The sequence below is a fragment of the Carassius auratus genome, chromosome 13 (assembly GCF_003368295.1).
Source record: "Carassius auratus strain Wakin chromosome 13, ASM336829v1, whole genome shotgun sequence".
In the NCBI taxonomy this organism is placed as follows: domain Eukaryota; kingdom Metazoa; phylum Chordata; class Actinopteri; order Cypriniformes; family Cyprinidae; genus Carassius; species Carassius auratus.
Window position 1 is genome coordinate 14,975,870 of NC_039255.1, and position 16,441 is coordinate 14,992,310.

The window sequence follows — 16,441 nt, forward strand, 5'->3', positions numbered from 1 at the left end:
AGGACTTGTGTGTCTTATGATTAGTGCAGTACATAAAATAGAAGAGATGACCCAATCTAAGTTGCACACAATAAGTATTAAAGTATTACATGATATTAATCCTGCCATTCCATTACTCGCTCAATCACTGCATGCCAACTAATTACTGAGAGTCCTCACATACACCCATGCACACACACGCACGCAAGCACGCACACACACACAGTCACTTACATCAGGTCGCAGTAATCTTCTAAGAGCATCAACCAGACTCGCTCTGTACTGGTCAAGAAACAGACTAAGAGAAAAAGAGAAAGACAGAACAACTATTAGGATTACAATACATTGGAATGATAACGGTTCCAGATGAAGCAGCAGGTTATTTTTTTTTCACTGTTTGTGAATAAATCCACCAGCAGGGCTTATAGATGTAGTTTCAGTGGTGTGACAGCATTCAAATCAAAAGGTAAAACACACACACACTAACAGAGATGAACGATCGAGGAAGTATCAGGTGGCATTAACATAATACAATTTAATACTAAGCAACAAAAAATTAAAACCCTTCAGTGATGCACACAACTACATACAGTATATACAAATTAAATATATAAATACATACATATGCCATAACAGAAATAACTTACATTTCAAAATATTTTCAAATAGAAGTTATTTTAAATTGTAATAATAATAATAACAATAATTCACAATATACATTTTTACAGTTTTTTAGTGAGAGCCAGATAAAACATAAAAACATATATACACATTATTAATTATTCCAAACCTTTGGACTGCATATACATACACTATGTTCTTTTATGTATAAAAAGTTAATTAAACTATTAAACAAAATAATAAACTATTATTTTGTAAACAACTGTCGACTGTCACTTTTGATCAGTTTAATGCATTTGCTTTACATACTGTACACAACTATTATGATCACTTTTGTTCTACCTGCATAAATGATAAAAGTACATGTGCTGTACAATCTATAAAGACTGTGTCTGTTCCCCAAACAGTGAGGTCAAAATATAAATTTTATGTAGGATCTAGAAAAAAATCTTATCATGATTAAACCAGAAAAATTGTAAATAAATGAAAAAAAAAATTTTTTTTAAGTTTGGCCTCATAAACATTAGATCACTCACACCCAGAGCTGTTATTGTAAATGAAATGATCACAGATAATAGTTTTGATGTTCTCTGCTGGACTGAAACCTGGCTAAAACCAAATGATTGTATTGGTTTAAGTGAGACTACTCCACCAAACATCTGTTATAAGCATGAGCCCCGTCAGACTGGTCGTGGTGGAGGTGTTGCAACAATATATAGTGATATTCTCAATGTTACCCAGAAAACAGGATTCAGATTTAACTCTTTTGAAATACTTCTGCTTAATGTTACACTGTCAGATCTGTTGTGTCTCTTGCTCTGGCTACTGTGTATAGACCACCAGGGCCATTTACAGAATTCCTAAAAGAATTTGCAGATTTCCTATCAGACCTTTTGGTTACAGTTGATGAAGCATTAATTGCTAATTATATTAATAACAAATATAGATTCTACAGTGTTTAATACTTCAGTTTCATCCATCACACCCAAAGATAAACTGCAGTGCTTTACAACTATAGGAAAGGAAGAGCTAAATAAACTTATCACTGCATCTAAACCAACAACATGTTTATTAGATCCTGACCTGTACCCACTAAATTAGCTGTTATTGTAATTGTAATTAGCTTCTGTAGCAGAAGAACCTAACATTAACATTAACATTATTAACTCGTCGTTATCTTTAGGTCACATCCTAAAACCATTCAAGCTGGCGGTTATTAAGTCTCTTATTAAGAAACCACAACTAGATCCCAGTGAACTGGCAAATTATAGGCCCATTTGAAATATTCCATTTCTCTCTAACATTTTAGAAAAAGTTATGTCTGCTCAATTGAGCTCCTTCCTGCAAAAAAATTATCTGTATGAAGAATTTCAGGTTTCAGGCCCCATCATAGCACAGAAACTGCACTTGTTAAAATTACAAATGACCTGCTTCTTTCGTCAGATCAAGGCTGCATCTCATTGCAAGTTTTACTTGATCTTAGTGCTGCGTTTCGACACCATATATCTTGACATACTCATAGATCGATTACAAACCTATACAGGTATTCAAGGGCAGGCTCTAAGATGGTTTAGATCCTACCTGTCTGATGGCTACCATTTTGTTTATTTAAATGGGGAGTCATCTCATTTATCACCAGTAAAATATGGAGTGCCACAAGGATCTGCCCTAGGTCCTCTTCTATTTTCAATATATATGTTGCCCCTTGGTAATATTATTAGAAAATACGGGATTAGTTTCCACTGTTATGCTGATGTAATTCAACTTTATATATCAACGATACCAGATGAAACTTCTAAATTATCTAAGCTAACAGAGTGTGTTCAAAATGTAAAAGATTGGATGACCAATAATTTTTTCCTATTAAATTCGGATAAGACAGAGATATTACTTATTGAAACATAAAACAGTACACAGAATCTAGTATACTACAATTTGCATCTAGACAGATGTACTTTTATTTCCTCTACAGTCAAAAATCTGGGTGTTATATTAGACAGCAACTTGTCTTTTAAAACCATGTGTCCCATGTTACAAAAACAGCATTCTTCCATCATAGAAACATTGCAAAGCTACGAAATATGTTACCTGTTTCTGATGCAGAAAAGCTAGTTCATGCATTCATGACCTCTAGACTGGACTATTGTAACGCACTTCTTGTTGGTTGTCAAGCATCTTCAAAAAACGAGCTACAGGTAGTCCAAAATGCAGCGGCTAGAGTCCTTACCAGGTCAAGAAAATATGTTCATATTACCCCAATTCTACAGTCTCTGCACTGGCTACCTATTAAGTTCCTTATCAGTTACAAATTATCATTACTTACCTATAAGGCCCTAAATGGTTTAGCTCCTGCATACCTAACTAGCCTTATACCACTTTACAATCCATCATGCTCCCTAAGGTCACAAAACGCTGGACTTTTGGTAGTTCCTAGGATAGCAAAGTCTACTAAAGGAGGTAGAGCTTTTTCACATTTGGCTCCCAAACTCTGGAATAGCCTTCCTGATAATGTTCGGGGTTCAGACACACTCTCTCTGTTTAAATGTAGATTAAAAACACATCTCTTTCGCCAAGCATTCGAATAATGTATCTTTTAAATTGTGAGTGTAGTTGCATCTGATCAAATGTGCATTTTCATTCATTAGCTTGGGTTAAACTAATTTTACTTTGTTGGATCAGCAGCTATGCTAATGATGTCTCTATTTTGTTTCTATGTTTTGCCACGGGACTAGGATTTACACAAGCTCCAGTCTGGATCCAGAACACCTGAGAAGAGATGATGCTGACCCTCAGAGGACCCCAGATGATGCTAACCTTGAATCAACAAATAGAACTAACAATTATTGCTACATGTGTGACTGCATCATATAATAACTATTAATTAATAATATTGATAGTTCATCGTCTAGCTGACTACGTCTGTTATTATTATTATTATTATTTTTTTTTTCTAAAATCCTGTCAAACGTGCACAAACTACTAGCTACTACTAAATATTGTAGAAACATAATCTTCTGTAAAGTTGCTTTGTAACGATTTGTATTGTAAAAAGCGCTATACAAATAAACTTGAATTGAATTTTCGCCAAACATTCGAATAACGCATCTCATAATTTGTGACTGCAGTTGCATCTGATAAAATGCGCATTATTATTCTTTAGCTTGAGTTAAACAAATTAATTTTACTTTGTTGGAAGAGCAGCTACGCTAATGATGTCTCTATTTGTTTCTCTGCTTTGCGTAACAAGGATTTACACAAGCTCCAGTCTGGATCCAGAACACCTGAGAAGAGATGATGCTGACCCCTCAGAGGAGCTCAGATGATGCTAACCCTTAAAAAAACATACAGAACTAACAAATATTGCTACTTACTATGCAATCACATTATAATTGCTGTTAATGTTCATCGTCTGGTTGACTATGTCTTGTATAAAGTTTTCTGAAAATTCCTGTCATTTGCACATAAACTGATCACCACTTATAAGCTACTACTAAATATCATAGAAACTTAATTTTCTGTAAAGTTGCTTGGCAATGATTTGTATCGTAAAAAGCGTTATATAAATAAACTTGAATTGAACTGAATTGAATTGTGCTTTTTTCCTATTCATGGTACTGCAGCTATTTTTACAAGAGCAAACCCTGTTCCAGACAGAATTAACTTGTGAACTTTTTTTTTTTTTACAAGCAAAATAGTCCAGCCACCTCTGACCCTGCTGAAAACACTGCTCTTGTTTGCTATGGGACAAGGATCAGAGTTATGCTGATTAATCCTTATTTTTGTGATCTCACTGGTCATGTCTAGTGGTCACGAGTTTAATGGATAGAAGCGTTTCATTAGCAGTTCAACTTTTGACCCTGTGTTTTGGGTGGAGTAGGTCAGTCCAGACAATAGAGGTTGAGTTTAGGGGTGAGAGTGCAGGAATGTTCGACTGGCCACATTGGCCTTGACAGGGTACGTCAAACATAACCCTTCCCAATTTACCAATGGTACTTCCTCCTTTACTTCCATATATTGACCTGTCAATTATGTAATATTTGCCTTTCATTCTTTCTCCTTTCATTAAAAGTATTTTCTGTTTAGTAAAAATATAACTACCACCTGCAATAGCACCATCAGTATTTCAAAGCCTTTGGCCGCAAGATTTGCATGTTAGTTCTGTTGTCGTGATCCTTTGCGGCGTTATCTGACATTAAAATCCCTCTCACAGTGCATTTACAGTGCTATAAATAGAAGTATGGTAGCATATTACAGAAGTACATAATATGTGAAACTTTACACAGCTCGCAATGATGACAAACACACCACAAATGTGGCTTATCTTGAAATATTTTTGGCTGTGGTAATCTGAAGGTGATGGTGCTAAGATTAAAATATATGGGACTAAATACTTGATCTGACCAGTCCAAACTGCATTAACTTCATCCCCTCTATGAATACAGGAGCTTATGCTAAGATGACTGACATTATTGATGATTAGAGTGAAAACCTCTCTTATGTGGAGATGTTTTTACAGATACATATTCAAATTCCTTCATGTTTCCTGGACACTTGATGGATATATATATATATATATATATATATATATATATATATATATATATATATATATATATATATATATATATATATATATATATATATATATATATATATATATATATATCATTATTTTTATTTAATTTATTTATTTTTGTACAAACTACATTTAAACAGGAACCTTAAGGTAAAAAGGTTTTTAAGATCATAAGAATAATTTTAGTCAAGAGTGTCCAAAATGATAGCAATCTATATTTATATTTATTTAGCAAATTATAAAAAATGTCAGAGGTACTGAAAATATTATTGACCAGCCCCATTTTTGTGCTATTTTTAAGGCAGTTGTATGTGTTGCTTAATTGTGTATGCTTTTCCCCCTGTGTGCTATTATTATAATTAAAATGGCTTCACAATATAGCTAGGCAGGTGACACAAAACATCATACTTAGGTGGTTAAGGTAAGGTGCTTTGAAAATACACAGATGTAAATAGATCCTTCTTTCACTAACTCTATGTATTAGAAAAAATATTGTACAGAATGAGCTGGAACTAGCATTAGAAGGCTCAACAAAGGGGAAAAGTAAACAAGAAAAGGTGATAGAAAGAAATCAGCTAAATAGCATAGTAACTTTTAAAAACTAAAATAAACAACTGAAAATAAACATGCACAAAAGCTTTTATCTTGAGTCCACAGACAGGGGAAGCTTATAGAGGAAGCCAAGATGCCAAGCTCTCTCAGTCAGTCAATCACTACAGCAACGAGACCACTGCAAGAATTCACACCAGCGGCCTACACTGTGTGTTTGTTTGTATAGCGAAGAGCTTTAATGTTCTGTGTGTGTGTGTGTGTGTGTGTGTGTGCAAGCAGTAGTCTTTTTCATAGACAGCAATGTTTCAATAAAGGATGTTTACCCTCATGCCAATTTAACAGACATGATTACATGAGAATTGCTTTTACCTAGGCGAATCTCACACACATATTATATGGAGATTCACCTGTTAGTGTCAGATGCCCATCCCCATGGGAACTGCTGGAGGGATCAAGTGGAGGATACTGGTAACTGATTCACGTATCATGGAGCACGGCTGACTGCTTCTACACATGCTTGACCCTAGCCTGGTGTTACTGCAATTCCAACTAAAGATCTAAGTGATGGGATACAAAGTGTTTTTCCAGAATGCAATTCCATAAAAAAGACTCCCTGCGTGCATGTTTACATGTAGAAATGAAGAAATAGAAATTAATTCAAAATAGAAATGAAGCTGAACACAAATGGGTGACACTTTAAACATCCATTATAAAGTCATTATCACACTTTATATAATGTATTGTATATGAAAATTAAAATGTCAGTAGTTCATGTAAATCAATATGAATGCAAAAAAAAAAAAATAATAAAAATAATAATAAAAGTCTCAGGATATATCTATTTGCAGATACATTAGCATTCATTTGAAAAGTGAAGATGCTTGTCAGGCCAATCTCAGTATAGGAATTCACAATTTTTACACGTGAGCAGCTCACGTGTACAGAGTTTCCAGAATATAAGAGCAGCATTGAACTCATTTCTGGATATGCTGTTGTTTGAGGTTGCTTATAACTTGAATTTCAGAAAGCAAGAGACACTAACCATCTTCGCAAACTTGTTACGAGAAGCACTTATAAACCAGCTGGTGACAAAAGAAGATGCTTTAAAACATCTCTGCAGTTTTATGACAAAACAGATTGATGGTCTCACATTTAAGAATGTATAAATTATGAAATAGTAGTTTCTTACTTAATAATGCTAGCTATTATTAGTAGTAGCAGTAGTACTTTATAGTCATATTTTTCCTTGGGGAAAAAAATAATGCTAAACATAACTAAGTGTCACGGTTTCAGTTAGTTTGGACTACATTGTTCCTGCCCTAGTTAATTGGTCTAGTTATCACGTGTATATTAATTCAGTCCTGTTTAAGTTTTCTTTGTCCGGTCTCATCAATGTTACTTTGTGTGTTTGCTTAAAGACTTTCTAAATCTTCATCTTTGTGCACTTGCTTACATAGTGTAAATAAAAAATATATATTTCTAGACAGGCAATATTATTTCAGTGCATGATTATCATAAAGGCATTACTGTTATCCTCAATGGCACACTATTGACAACCATTTTTTAATTTACGGCCATTTTTAAAAGAAATACTTAAAGTAGTAACCAATAAAACACTTGACTTTTCTTTGAACTCTGTTGTTGCATTTACGCTGAAGTTTCATTTACACATTTCTTGTGCAGTCAAGCTGAGCACTCAGGATCCAAATGCAAAATATAATAACAAAAGTACAAGAAACTCTGAAACAGGGAAACAAGAAAACACAATAGAGCTCACCTAAGATTATCATCATAGAGGGATAAGTCTTAAATGAACACTGTTTCTAAATATGCACACTCTACTATACAGTAAGCAGAAAACAGTATGTGAAATGGGTAGTATGACTGAATGCATAGTATTTATGAAACAGTAGGTGAAAAGGTGACCTACTGCTTTACATGGTGCACACCTGATGGACACATGACTATCCCATTAAAGATCTGTCAATCTGGCAATGACAACTGTGAATAGTGTGTTGGTTTTCATTAATACTACACAACTTCTTATATACCTATATACCTTTTAGGACACAGCCAAGGACACAGATGCAGACAATCAGGGAATAATGAAGGAACGAACAGGAAACAGGAACAAGACAGAACTACAAACTAAAAGACTAGAAAGAGACACTTCTGAAAACGTCTGGCTAACACAGCATATCAGACTTTCACCTGCTCAGCGGTGAGGAAATATCACTTTAAACAAAGCTGCAAAAGTCAAGTAAAGAGCTGTGGGCCTCGAGTGCTAATTTCATGCTTTTGTCGACTTAGCGTAGCTGCAAAACATCGTATTCAGACAAGAATACCATTGTCTTGTGAAGACAAAGACAGGTGAGAGAGAGTGCTGTCTTTTGGAAGAACCTTTTGCTATCGTAGCTGAGACTACATCTCTATCTCTCTCTCTTCTCCTAGTGTGAGCGCCGCCGCATTATGTCCTGCCTTTCTTGCCGATTGTCTGAAAGACTATAATTAATTGGAGCAGAAGTGTGGCTGTTGACCTTTTCGCAGGTGATCGTCAGCGTGGCTATGTTCGTTAATCGCCAAGCGATCACTCTCCTGACGACGGCAATTACAGATGAGTTGCCAGTGCAAGCAACGGGGGACAGCCAACGCGGCATGATTCATTCTCACGTACCTTCTTCTCTCACTCTCTCTCTCTCTCACACACACACACACACACACAGACACGTAGTATCTCCTTACTACACACAAATCAATCTCATGCTGGCCCTCTGCTGCACATTTTACCTGCGTATTAGCTGCCATTTGTCTGACATTAGAATAATAGTAGGCTGTACCAGACTTTAGTGATCATCGCCAGAGAACACCGAGGTATCATTATACCCCGCCTCCATCAGCCTCGCCACTTTGTGCTAGATAGAGACACAATGCCAAAGAACATCCTGTTTAAAGCAGGGCTTATAACAATGTAATAATGTAATAAACTATAATAGTGTTAAGAAAAATGTTGATGAGGAAAAATGTGTATGATTTGAAAATGTATATAATTAAAGTACTAATTAGGGTCATTATAAGGCATGTAATGGGAGCAGGGACCATTACAAAATAATCAGTCATGAATAAGCGAAACCAATAAAACCTGTATTCACTGGCCATTTTCTGTGTATTTAAAGTGTAGATTTTATATAAATTCATAAAATATTGGCAAACATTATGTTACAGTTTAACGTTAAATATATCAAAGGGGCAGTTCATCCTAAAATGAATTTACTATCCTCATATCCCCCCATTTAAAATGACACGCCCCTGCAGAATAAAAAAAAAAAAAAAAAACATATTTTGAAGATAGTTTAATCTTTTTTTTTTAACTGTATAATAAAAGTCAGTGTGTTCACAAATTCAGACTATAAATAGATATATTATACAGAATAAATAAAATCATACAGGTTTGGAGCGAATTGAATGAGTAAATGATGACAATTTTTCATTTTGGGTGAACTATAACTTTAACAACTAAATGACCATGTAAACAAGAAGAACAGTTCATATTTGATCACATGATCCCTAAGCTGGATTTCCCAAACTATCCAACATAGCATTCTAGTAACATCAAATTTTCTTGCATTAAATAATGAAATCTGAACGGACCAGTGGTAAAATTTACATCCAAATGATTGTCTAGTGTGATGCACACACAACAACGCATTTACACAGACATACAAATGAGAAAAAAAAAATGACAACATGTTCAACATGTTCAGGACCTGGCTAATTGAAATGTTTGTATTGCTCCACAATCTCTCTCTCGCTCTCTTTCTCTCCTTGCACAGGCATAATTATTTGCAATTTGCCTAAGACATCCATTTGCTGGGAAGCCAAGCATGAAAAAGAGGCAATTTCTGAAAAATGGAAATGCCTGGCGGAGCTGGCGGAGGGGAAATAATGCAGTGCCATCCACAAGCTGATGGCTGCCATCTGATAAGCGTTAGGGGCGCAGGAATATTAATGCCCCATCAACGGGACACAAGGTGCACACTTTTATTGAAGGTGTAGACATATTGTGGCTGGAGATGCTGAGATATGATATTTATTTTGTAATAGCTTTGAGAACAGCTGGTTTAGACAGATGTACAGAATCTCCTTGCCTGCTCAGAATAATATAATGTTAGAAAGAACAAGCGGTTAGGCCTGAAAGGTCTGTATTGGAGGTGTCATGCAACAACTGTGTTAGGATTGTACGAGTGTCATGTTTTGGAAGATGGTGGGTCTCTGAAGAACTGACAGTTCAACAAAAGGATCAACCTACCAGTCAGCGCACATCACCACGTCAAAGCGACCCTCCAGAGCGGACATATCGGCCTCATTGTCCCATCTCACCACCCTGAAAGAGGACAGGATGATAGCTGCGTCATCAACCCTGTTTCACAATTTATCATTCACCCCCGTAATCCCCCACAATGCTGCATCCAAAGATATTTCACACACCTGACACTTGCTTTATTTGCGCCGTTGTCTGGCGGCGAATGTCTTCTCTCTTTTCTTTAAGTGCTAGGGCTAGTTTCCAGGCAAGCAAATCTGATTATTAATTAGCCATTATTAACAGTCAGTAAACAAAAATTACGTCTTGTGGAAATACAATCTCCTCTCTCAGTGGGGGTCTGCGCTGCTTTATTCACTGACTTGAGAAAGCGAAACCACCCCCCCCTCCCTCAGCCAATCACACGCGACCTTCACCCCACTCAAACCGCGCTCTGACAGGAAGCCTAATCTCTAAAGAAAACAATCAAAGTAATGCAGGCTAATTATACGTTTACTCTTTCACTTCATCAGCCCAGTGTAAATACACAGGGAGGGGGAAGTGTGCAGAGCAAGAGAGAGGAGAGGAAGACGAGAGGGGGAGAGAGTGGTTAGATCACGGAGTGGCAAAATTACTTTTTAGGTGATAATGCATTTGTATTTGGTGTGCACAGTGGATGAGCTGTGTTTTGGCAAATGTGAGAGAGGGGTGTTATAGAGAGAGTGTGTGTGTGTTGGAGTTTTCTAGATGAGGGCATTCAATCACGGAGAGTGGCTCATCATCGCTCTGCCTGGATACATCTCTGCACGCTAGAGAGCGTAGCGCTCGCTCCACAGGCTGCGGAGACGTAGTTACCGGGCTAACTGGGTTCAGGGAGTGACACGGAGCCTTGCAACCTCATTTTTGCCTACTTATTGACACTATTACGTCCCGAACACAAGTGCCGTAAATGCCACTTTACCCAGACACACTTTTCTATACTTCATGGCATGCTTGACTATGCAAAGCTTCAGTCAGTTATTACACTTGCATTTGTATTGACATAAGAGATGGACTTCATAAGGCTGTAATGTAAAAGCAATATTATTTCTCTGTCTTTTATTAATAGAGATGTTCGGGAGGTGTATGCGTGATTACCTGCTGGACACATTGGTAGACAGGAAGAGCCCCTCTCGCCTGTTCCTCTCGATTACACTGCGCACATCTGATGCTCTTTGTCAAGAAATGCAACACTGTTTCATTATTAATAAAGGCATGACAATTAAAGATACATATTAAATTAAATTAAATACATACATATACATATTACAATATAATATACAATATAATACAATAATAATAATAATTTGTCAATGGTTATCAAAATAGATAAACAGACAGACATATAGACAGACAGATACATACATACATAAATGTTATTTTAATATTTAGTACATTTAGTATACTTTCACAACACAAGAAATTACATTCATAAATTTATTGAAAAGTTTGTCTGGTATTGTATTTATATTCTTTTGTGAACGTTTATAGGGAATAGTACAACCAAGTGATCAAGATGCAGAATATACAGAAAAGTACACAAAAGTATGGACGTTATAAGTGAGACACTGTGGAACAACAGCTAGTTCATTTTCTTTATTATTTTCAGTTATCAAGACTTTATTACACTTAGCTGATTTCTTGTTTAATCATGTCAGGCCCTTTCATATGACGTCAACCCGTAGAGTCCATTTGCTTCCGTAACAGCCGTCTCTCTCCACGGCTCATCCTCCGATTACCACTGAGCTCAAAACCAACTCATGCAAAGCATTCCCATAGGTAATCAATAGCGAGGCTTTTAACCTGCAGCCATCTCCTCAGTTGGTGCCTCTACCCATTGTGGTTATACTGCGGGATTGATGTCAGCGCATCTATGAATAGAGCCTTCGACAGTTTTAAACTAATTCAATTACGATTTCTCACTTTTTCTGGCCTGCTTTCTCTCTCGCTCCATGGAAAACAACCGTAGCAAATCCAATCTATAGTGCAGGGATGGAGGGCAAATCCCTCAGAGAAAGAGGGGAGGGGGCTGGGTGCGCATGTTACAGTGTGAGATCCACAGCTAAGGAGAGAGAGTGGAAGGCTTACAGTGTAATCCCATCAGGAAAACACCACTGGGGGAGAGGTTAGCACTGGCATCTCTGTCATTCTCTTTAACAGTGCCCCGAGACATTGACTTCCTGTGTAACACCTGTGCATATATTTCCTCCAAGTTCAGGGACTTCTGATTAACAGTTTGTAAAGCTCTGGAGAGCAGCAGCTATTAAAGAACATAATCAGTGTGTGAAAAGTACAATTTAACAGTATGGGTCTCTTTATTACACATTCATGGCTTTAATACGAGTGTAGACTGAGATCAGAACGGTCATGAAACCACTCAGCACTTTCTGATACACATCATTCATTCCCAGTTGGGCTCATTGGCTGTTTTTGTTGTTGATAACAACACAGTGTGTGTTCATATGTCTAATTCATTCATATTTGGTTTAGGAAGTGAGAATACTGCTTTTGCATATCATATTTGGAGTAACATCTAATTGTCCTGAAATAACATACACTCACACACAATGTCATGAACCTGACTGTCTGTTGACATATACAACAGGGGTTTTAAACAACTCCAGTGGGGACAAACTATGCCAACAAATGAACCACAATGTGAACTTTGTGCTATACTAATGATGCAGTTACTGCAGGATACATTTTGCTGATAAGGCAGGTTGAAGAGCCAATATGGCTTTGACGTAGAAGTCAAAAGTAATTAAAATTTCCTGTAACATTCTTCTGTAACATTAGTCATGAGTCCAATTATTTGTTTTTTAAGAACAACTGTCTATCATTATGACTGCGTACACAAAGCATGGCAAGACTTCAAGAGCAAAAAAGAATAGTGGGCGAAACCAGAAATGAATGATAGGGACCATTAAAACTAAAGCCCCTTTCACACTGCATGTTGGACCCGGAAAATTGCCGGAACATTGGCAGGTTGCCTTCTGTATGAATGCAAACGTGTCCCAGGATTGATTCCGGGATTGGTCCTGGGTCGGGGACCTAGTAACATTGCCGGGTTCAGTCCCGGAACGAGCGCTGTGTGAACAAAAGCCAGAACTAATGCAGTAAAGGGTGTGTCGTAGTGATGACACACTTTATTGCGCGACTCTTTTACCAGGTGTTTTGAAGGAAGATCAACGTTTGAGACGAAACACATATGTGCAAACTGTAACGAAGCAGAGATCAGTTAGTTGCGTACTTTCCATGCTGAAGCTGAGATCGTTCGCCAGTTTAAGTGAAAGTAACTTACACGTCACATCATGATGTCACGTGTCTTTACGGAACCTTTACAGGTTGAAGAACTGAGAAGCACAGAGAACTTCACAAAGCCAATATCCATGAAAGAACTGCAAATGATAAACCTTTAATTACTGACACCAATGCCAAAACACCAAAAACAAGGTGTTAAGATCATGAAACCTGGACAGTTGGAGATATACTTCAATATCTGCACTGGTTATCTCAATAACCTCACGTAAACATCAAACCACTTTGGGCAATTTTTGGAGAGAAGTGTAAGAAGCAGATTCCCTCGTCCAACATCTCTAAAGCAACGGACAGATGTTCTGATAGACAACATTCAGCTGGAGACTGTTCAATCATTGTGCTAATCTGGTCTAAGAACACTGCAAGCTATATTAAAGGCATTGGTGGTAAAACACCTTAATGTTAGTTTTATTCATTTACATACTTTAGTTTTTAAACAAAGGTCAAACCTAAATGCTGAAACTGAAAATTGCTTTACACACCAGATTTGATCATTTAGGTTTGTATGGATCTATCCCAGGACAAGTACTTTTAACACTTTAAAACACTGTACAAGTCAGGAACACAGATTTAATACATTTATAAATAGGTTTACATTTAAAGTTTTGCGTAATACTACGACTAGCATGCTAATATTAACGTTTCAACTGTGTGGATCCTTTCATTTTCTTTCCTCTAAAACAAAGAAGGAAAACAGCATATCCTATAGGGTTCTCCCAAGAAAGCCTGTCCTTTCCTGGCCTCGTCCGATCATCAGATCATCTCTTGGCGTTCTATTATGGCAGAAACATCTCTGAAACAAAGCACTGCCAATTAATGCTCTATCAGCCTTCTGCCAGTCTTCTCACACTCTATTACAGGAAGCTGTTTAGAGACAGACTACGCATGTTTTGAGTATGTCTTGCTCTGCTCCCTTTCCCTCCTTTTTCTTTTAAACAAATCTCTTCTCAATGAGGAGCTGTGTTGATTTCATGCCACGGCCATTGTTCTTTGAGTCTTGATATTCAATAAAAGCTCATTGTAGTGGCAGCGCTGGCTGTTGTACTAACGAATGTGGGCATGGTAATTTTTGCGGCGTTTTGCTGTCACGGCTGTCGTCTCCGTTTTTCCTGCCTTTGTGGGCCAAACGATGTGGCTAATCTAAGCGATTGTGGTGGGAAGACGAGAGATGGAGTGCGGGAATAAGAAAAAGCGAAGAAAGGGAATGAAGAATGAAGGTTTGAGCTGGCCCTGTCACCTGTTTAAGCTTCATCCGTGCTCCTGGCAAAAGAGAGAGTCAATAGAGGAAAGGAAGAGGGGGGAGAGGGCGAGAGACAAGGAGCAGGTGAGTCAACACACACAGCGGTAGCCTTCAATGACATGAATATGTATTAAACATGCTAAATGCAGGTTTTGGGTGTCAGCTTGATGATTTGCTCCACATTCAGATATGTCGAGGGGTGTGTGCCTGTGCGGGTGTATATTCTTTGACAGAGTGCACATTAAGAATGGCCGACTGAATGTGAGAGTGTGTGTGTGTGTGAGGTGAAAGTGAGAGGAATATCGGAGGTAACTAAGGGTTAAATAGACAGTAAGGTCTTCTTTTCTGTCAAAAGTACACACACACACACCAAACACATCGCTGTCACACAATTCTGTTCCAAAACCAAGTGAGCTGTCTCTGCAGGGAGAGTTTTGTTTAGGTGTCAATTTAACACGTGAAAGCGGTTGCAGAAGGTATAGGGGATGCAATTATGCTGCCTTCTAAGTTCCCTCATTTAGAGTGAAAAAGGCTACCCCAGAATGCACTGCGACAAGCTCAATGATAAAATAAATGAAGACTGTAGACAAACAAGAGAAATGTAGATGGACCCTTTTCACATTTCTAGGTTTGTCAAAAGATCACCGTCATAGTTGAGTAAAATTCTACTGCAGTCAACAGGAGACTACATCAAATATATGTAGTCCCCCGGTTCCCTGTATATATATTGCTTCCTATTTGCTAAAAATAGTAAAGAGGATAAATTATATATGAATCGAATATTACTTTCCTTTTCATTTACAGATCCTATGTAAGTTCCAGATCATTCATTTCGGTTTCAGACGCTGCCTTTGAAGACAGCTGCCTATGCAGGGAGTGGGCAGCTTACTAGGTTTTGGAACAGAGCTACACACCAGTCCATACTGCAAGGATACTTTGAATTGCCTTCTCGTTGCCATCAGATAGCAGCACTTCCTTCACATCAGCACAAACTGCAATCTGCGGAAAAAGAAATAAGCAAACAAATAAATAAATAAATAAAAGAAAAGACAGACATCCTCAGCACACTGTTTGCAAGCAGTCATATCTGAAGAGTGCTGATTTTTAAAGCCCTACTCCAAAACGACCACCCCTCTCTCTTTCTCCCTTGCTCCCTCTCATCCATCGCTGTCTGTCTCGGCCTTTTTTTCATTTTACGTCTGCATTATTTTAATCATTCAATCAAATCAGTCAATACTTTTATCATTCCTGGTGGATGGGAGCCCTCTATCTTGCTATCACTCTGTTGGGTAATTGCATTGTGACAGAGGATGATGGTGAGTGCCGAGCCTTTCATTTGCAGTGTGGCGTTTATCAGGCAGGGCCATCGCGCTCTGCTGTCACTCCTTACTCGGCTCGTGAGGCCTGCCTGATGCCCTTCATATAACTTTGTATTGCGAAGCTTCTACCTTTGTGTTGCTCCACTGTCAGCTCTTTCTGTCCTCTTTTTATACAGTCTTTTCATTCAAGTAGTCATCTTTATCAGAGCTGTGGTGTAACAGTTGTTTGGAGAGGCGCAGTCGGCAGAAGCAGGGAGTGTGTGCGTTTGTAAAAGTGCTTGCAAGGTTTTATATATGTGCTTTTGAATAATGCAATTTCGAATTTCTGACAGTTCTCAAACACGGGAAGCAAAAATTATTTTTTGGCACACCTGCCAATGCAGAGGGAATTTATTTAATATTTTATTTCTTATGTCAGTCAATATTATGCAGTTTAATGATGGGGTAATACTTAAGGAAAATTAGCATGTGCTGTAGTACTGTTCAAAAGTTCAGGGTCA

General features: G+C 37.6%; 1 protein-coding gene across 2 annotated transcripts in view; it reads right to left on the minus strand.

The window, feature by feature from the left end:
• camkmt (calmodulin-lysine N-methyltransferase) overlaps window positions 1-16,441 on the minus strand; it is a 90,537-nt gene that overhangs the window by 11,048 nt on the left and 63,048 nt on the right. For both annotated transcript variants that reach the window (XM_026278657.1, XM_026278658.1), the window contains 4 exons: window positions 15,558-15,621; window positions 11,163-11,229; window positions 10,035-10,109; window positions 214-277 (listed from right to left, as the gene is read on the minus strand). In XM_026278657.1, the coding sequence (XP_026134442.1) occupies window positions 214-277; window positions 10,035-10,109; window positions 11,163-11,229; window positions 15,558-15,621 (270 nt within the window). The remainder of the gene's footprint in view (window positions 1-213; window positions 278-10,034; window positions 10,110-11,162; window positions 11,230-15,557; window positions 15,622-16,441) is intronic.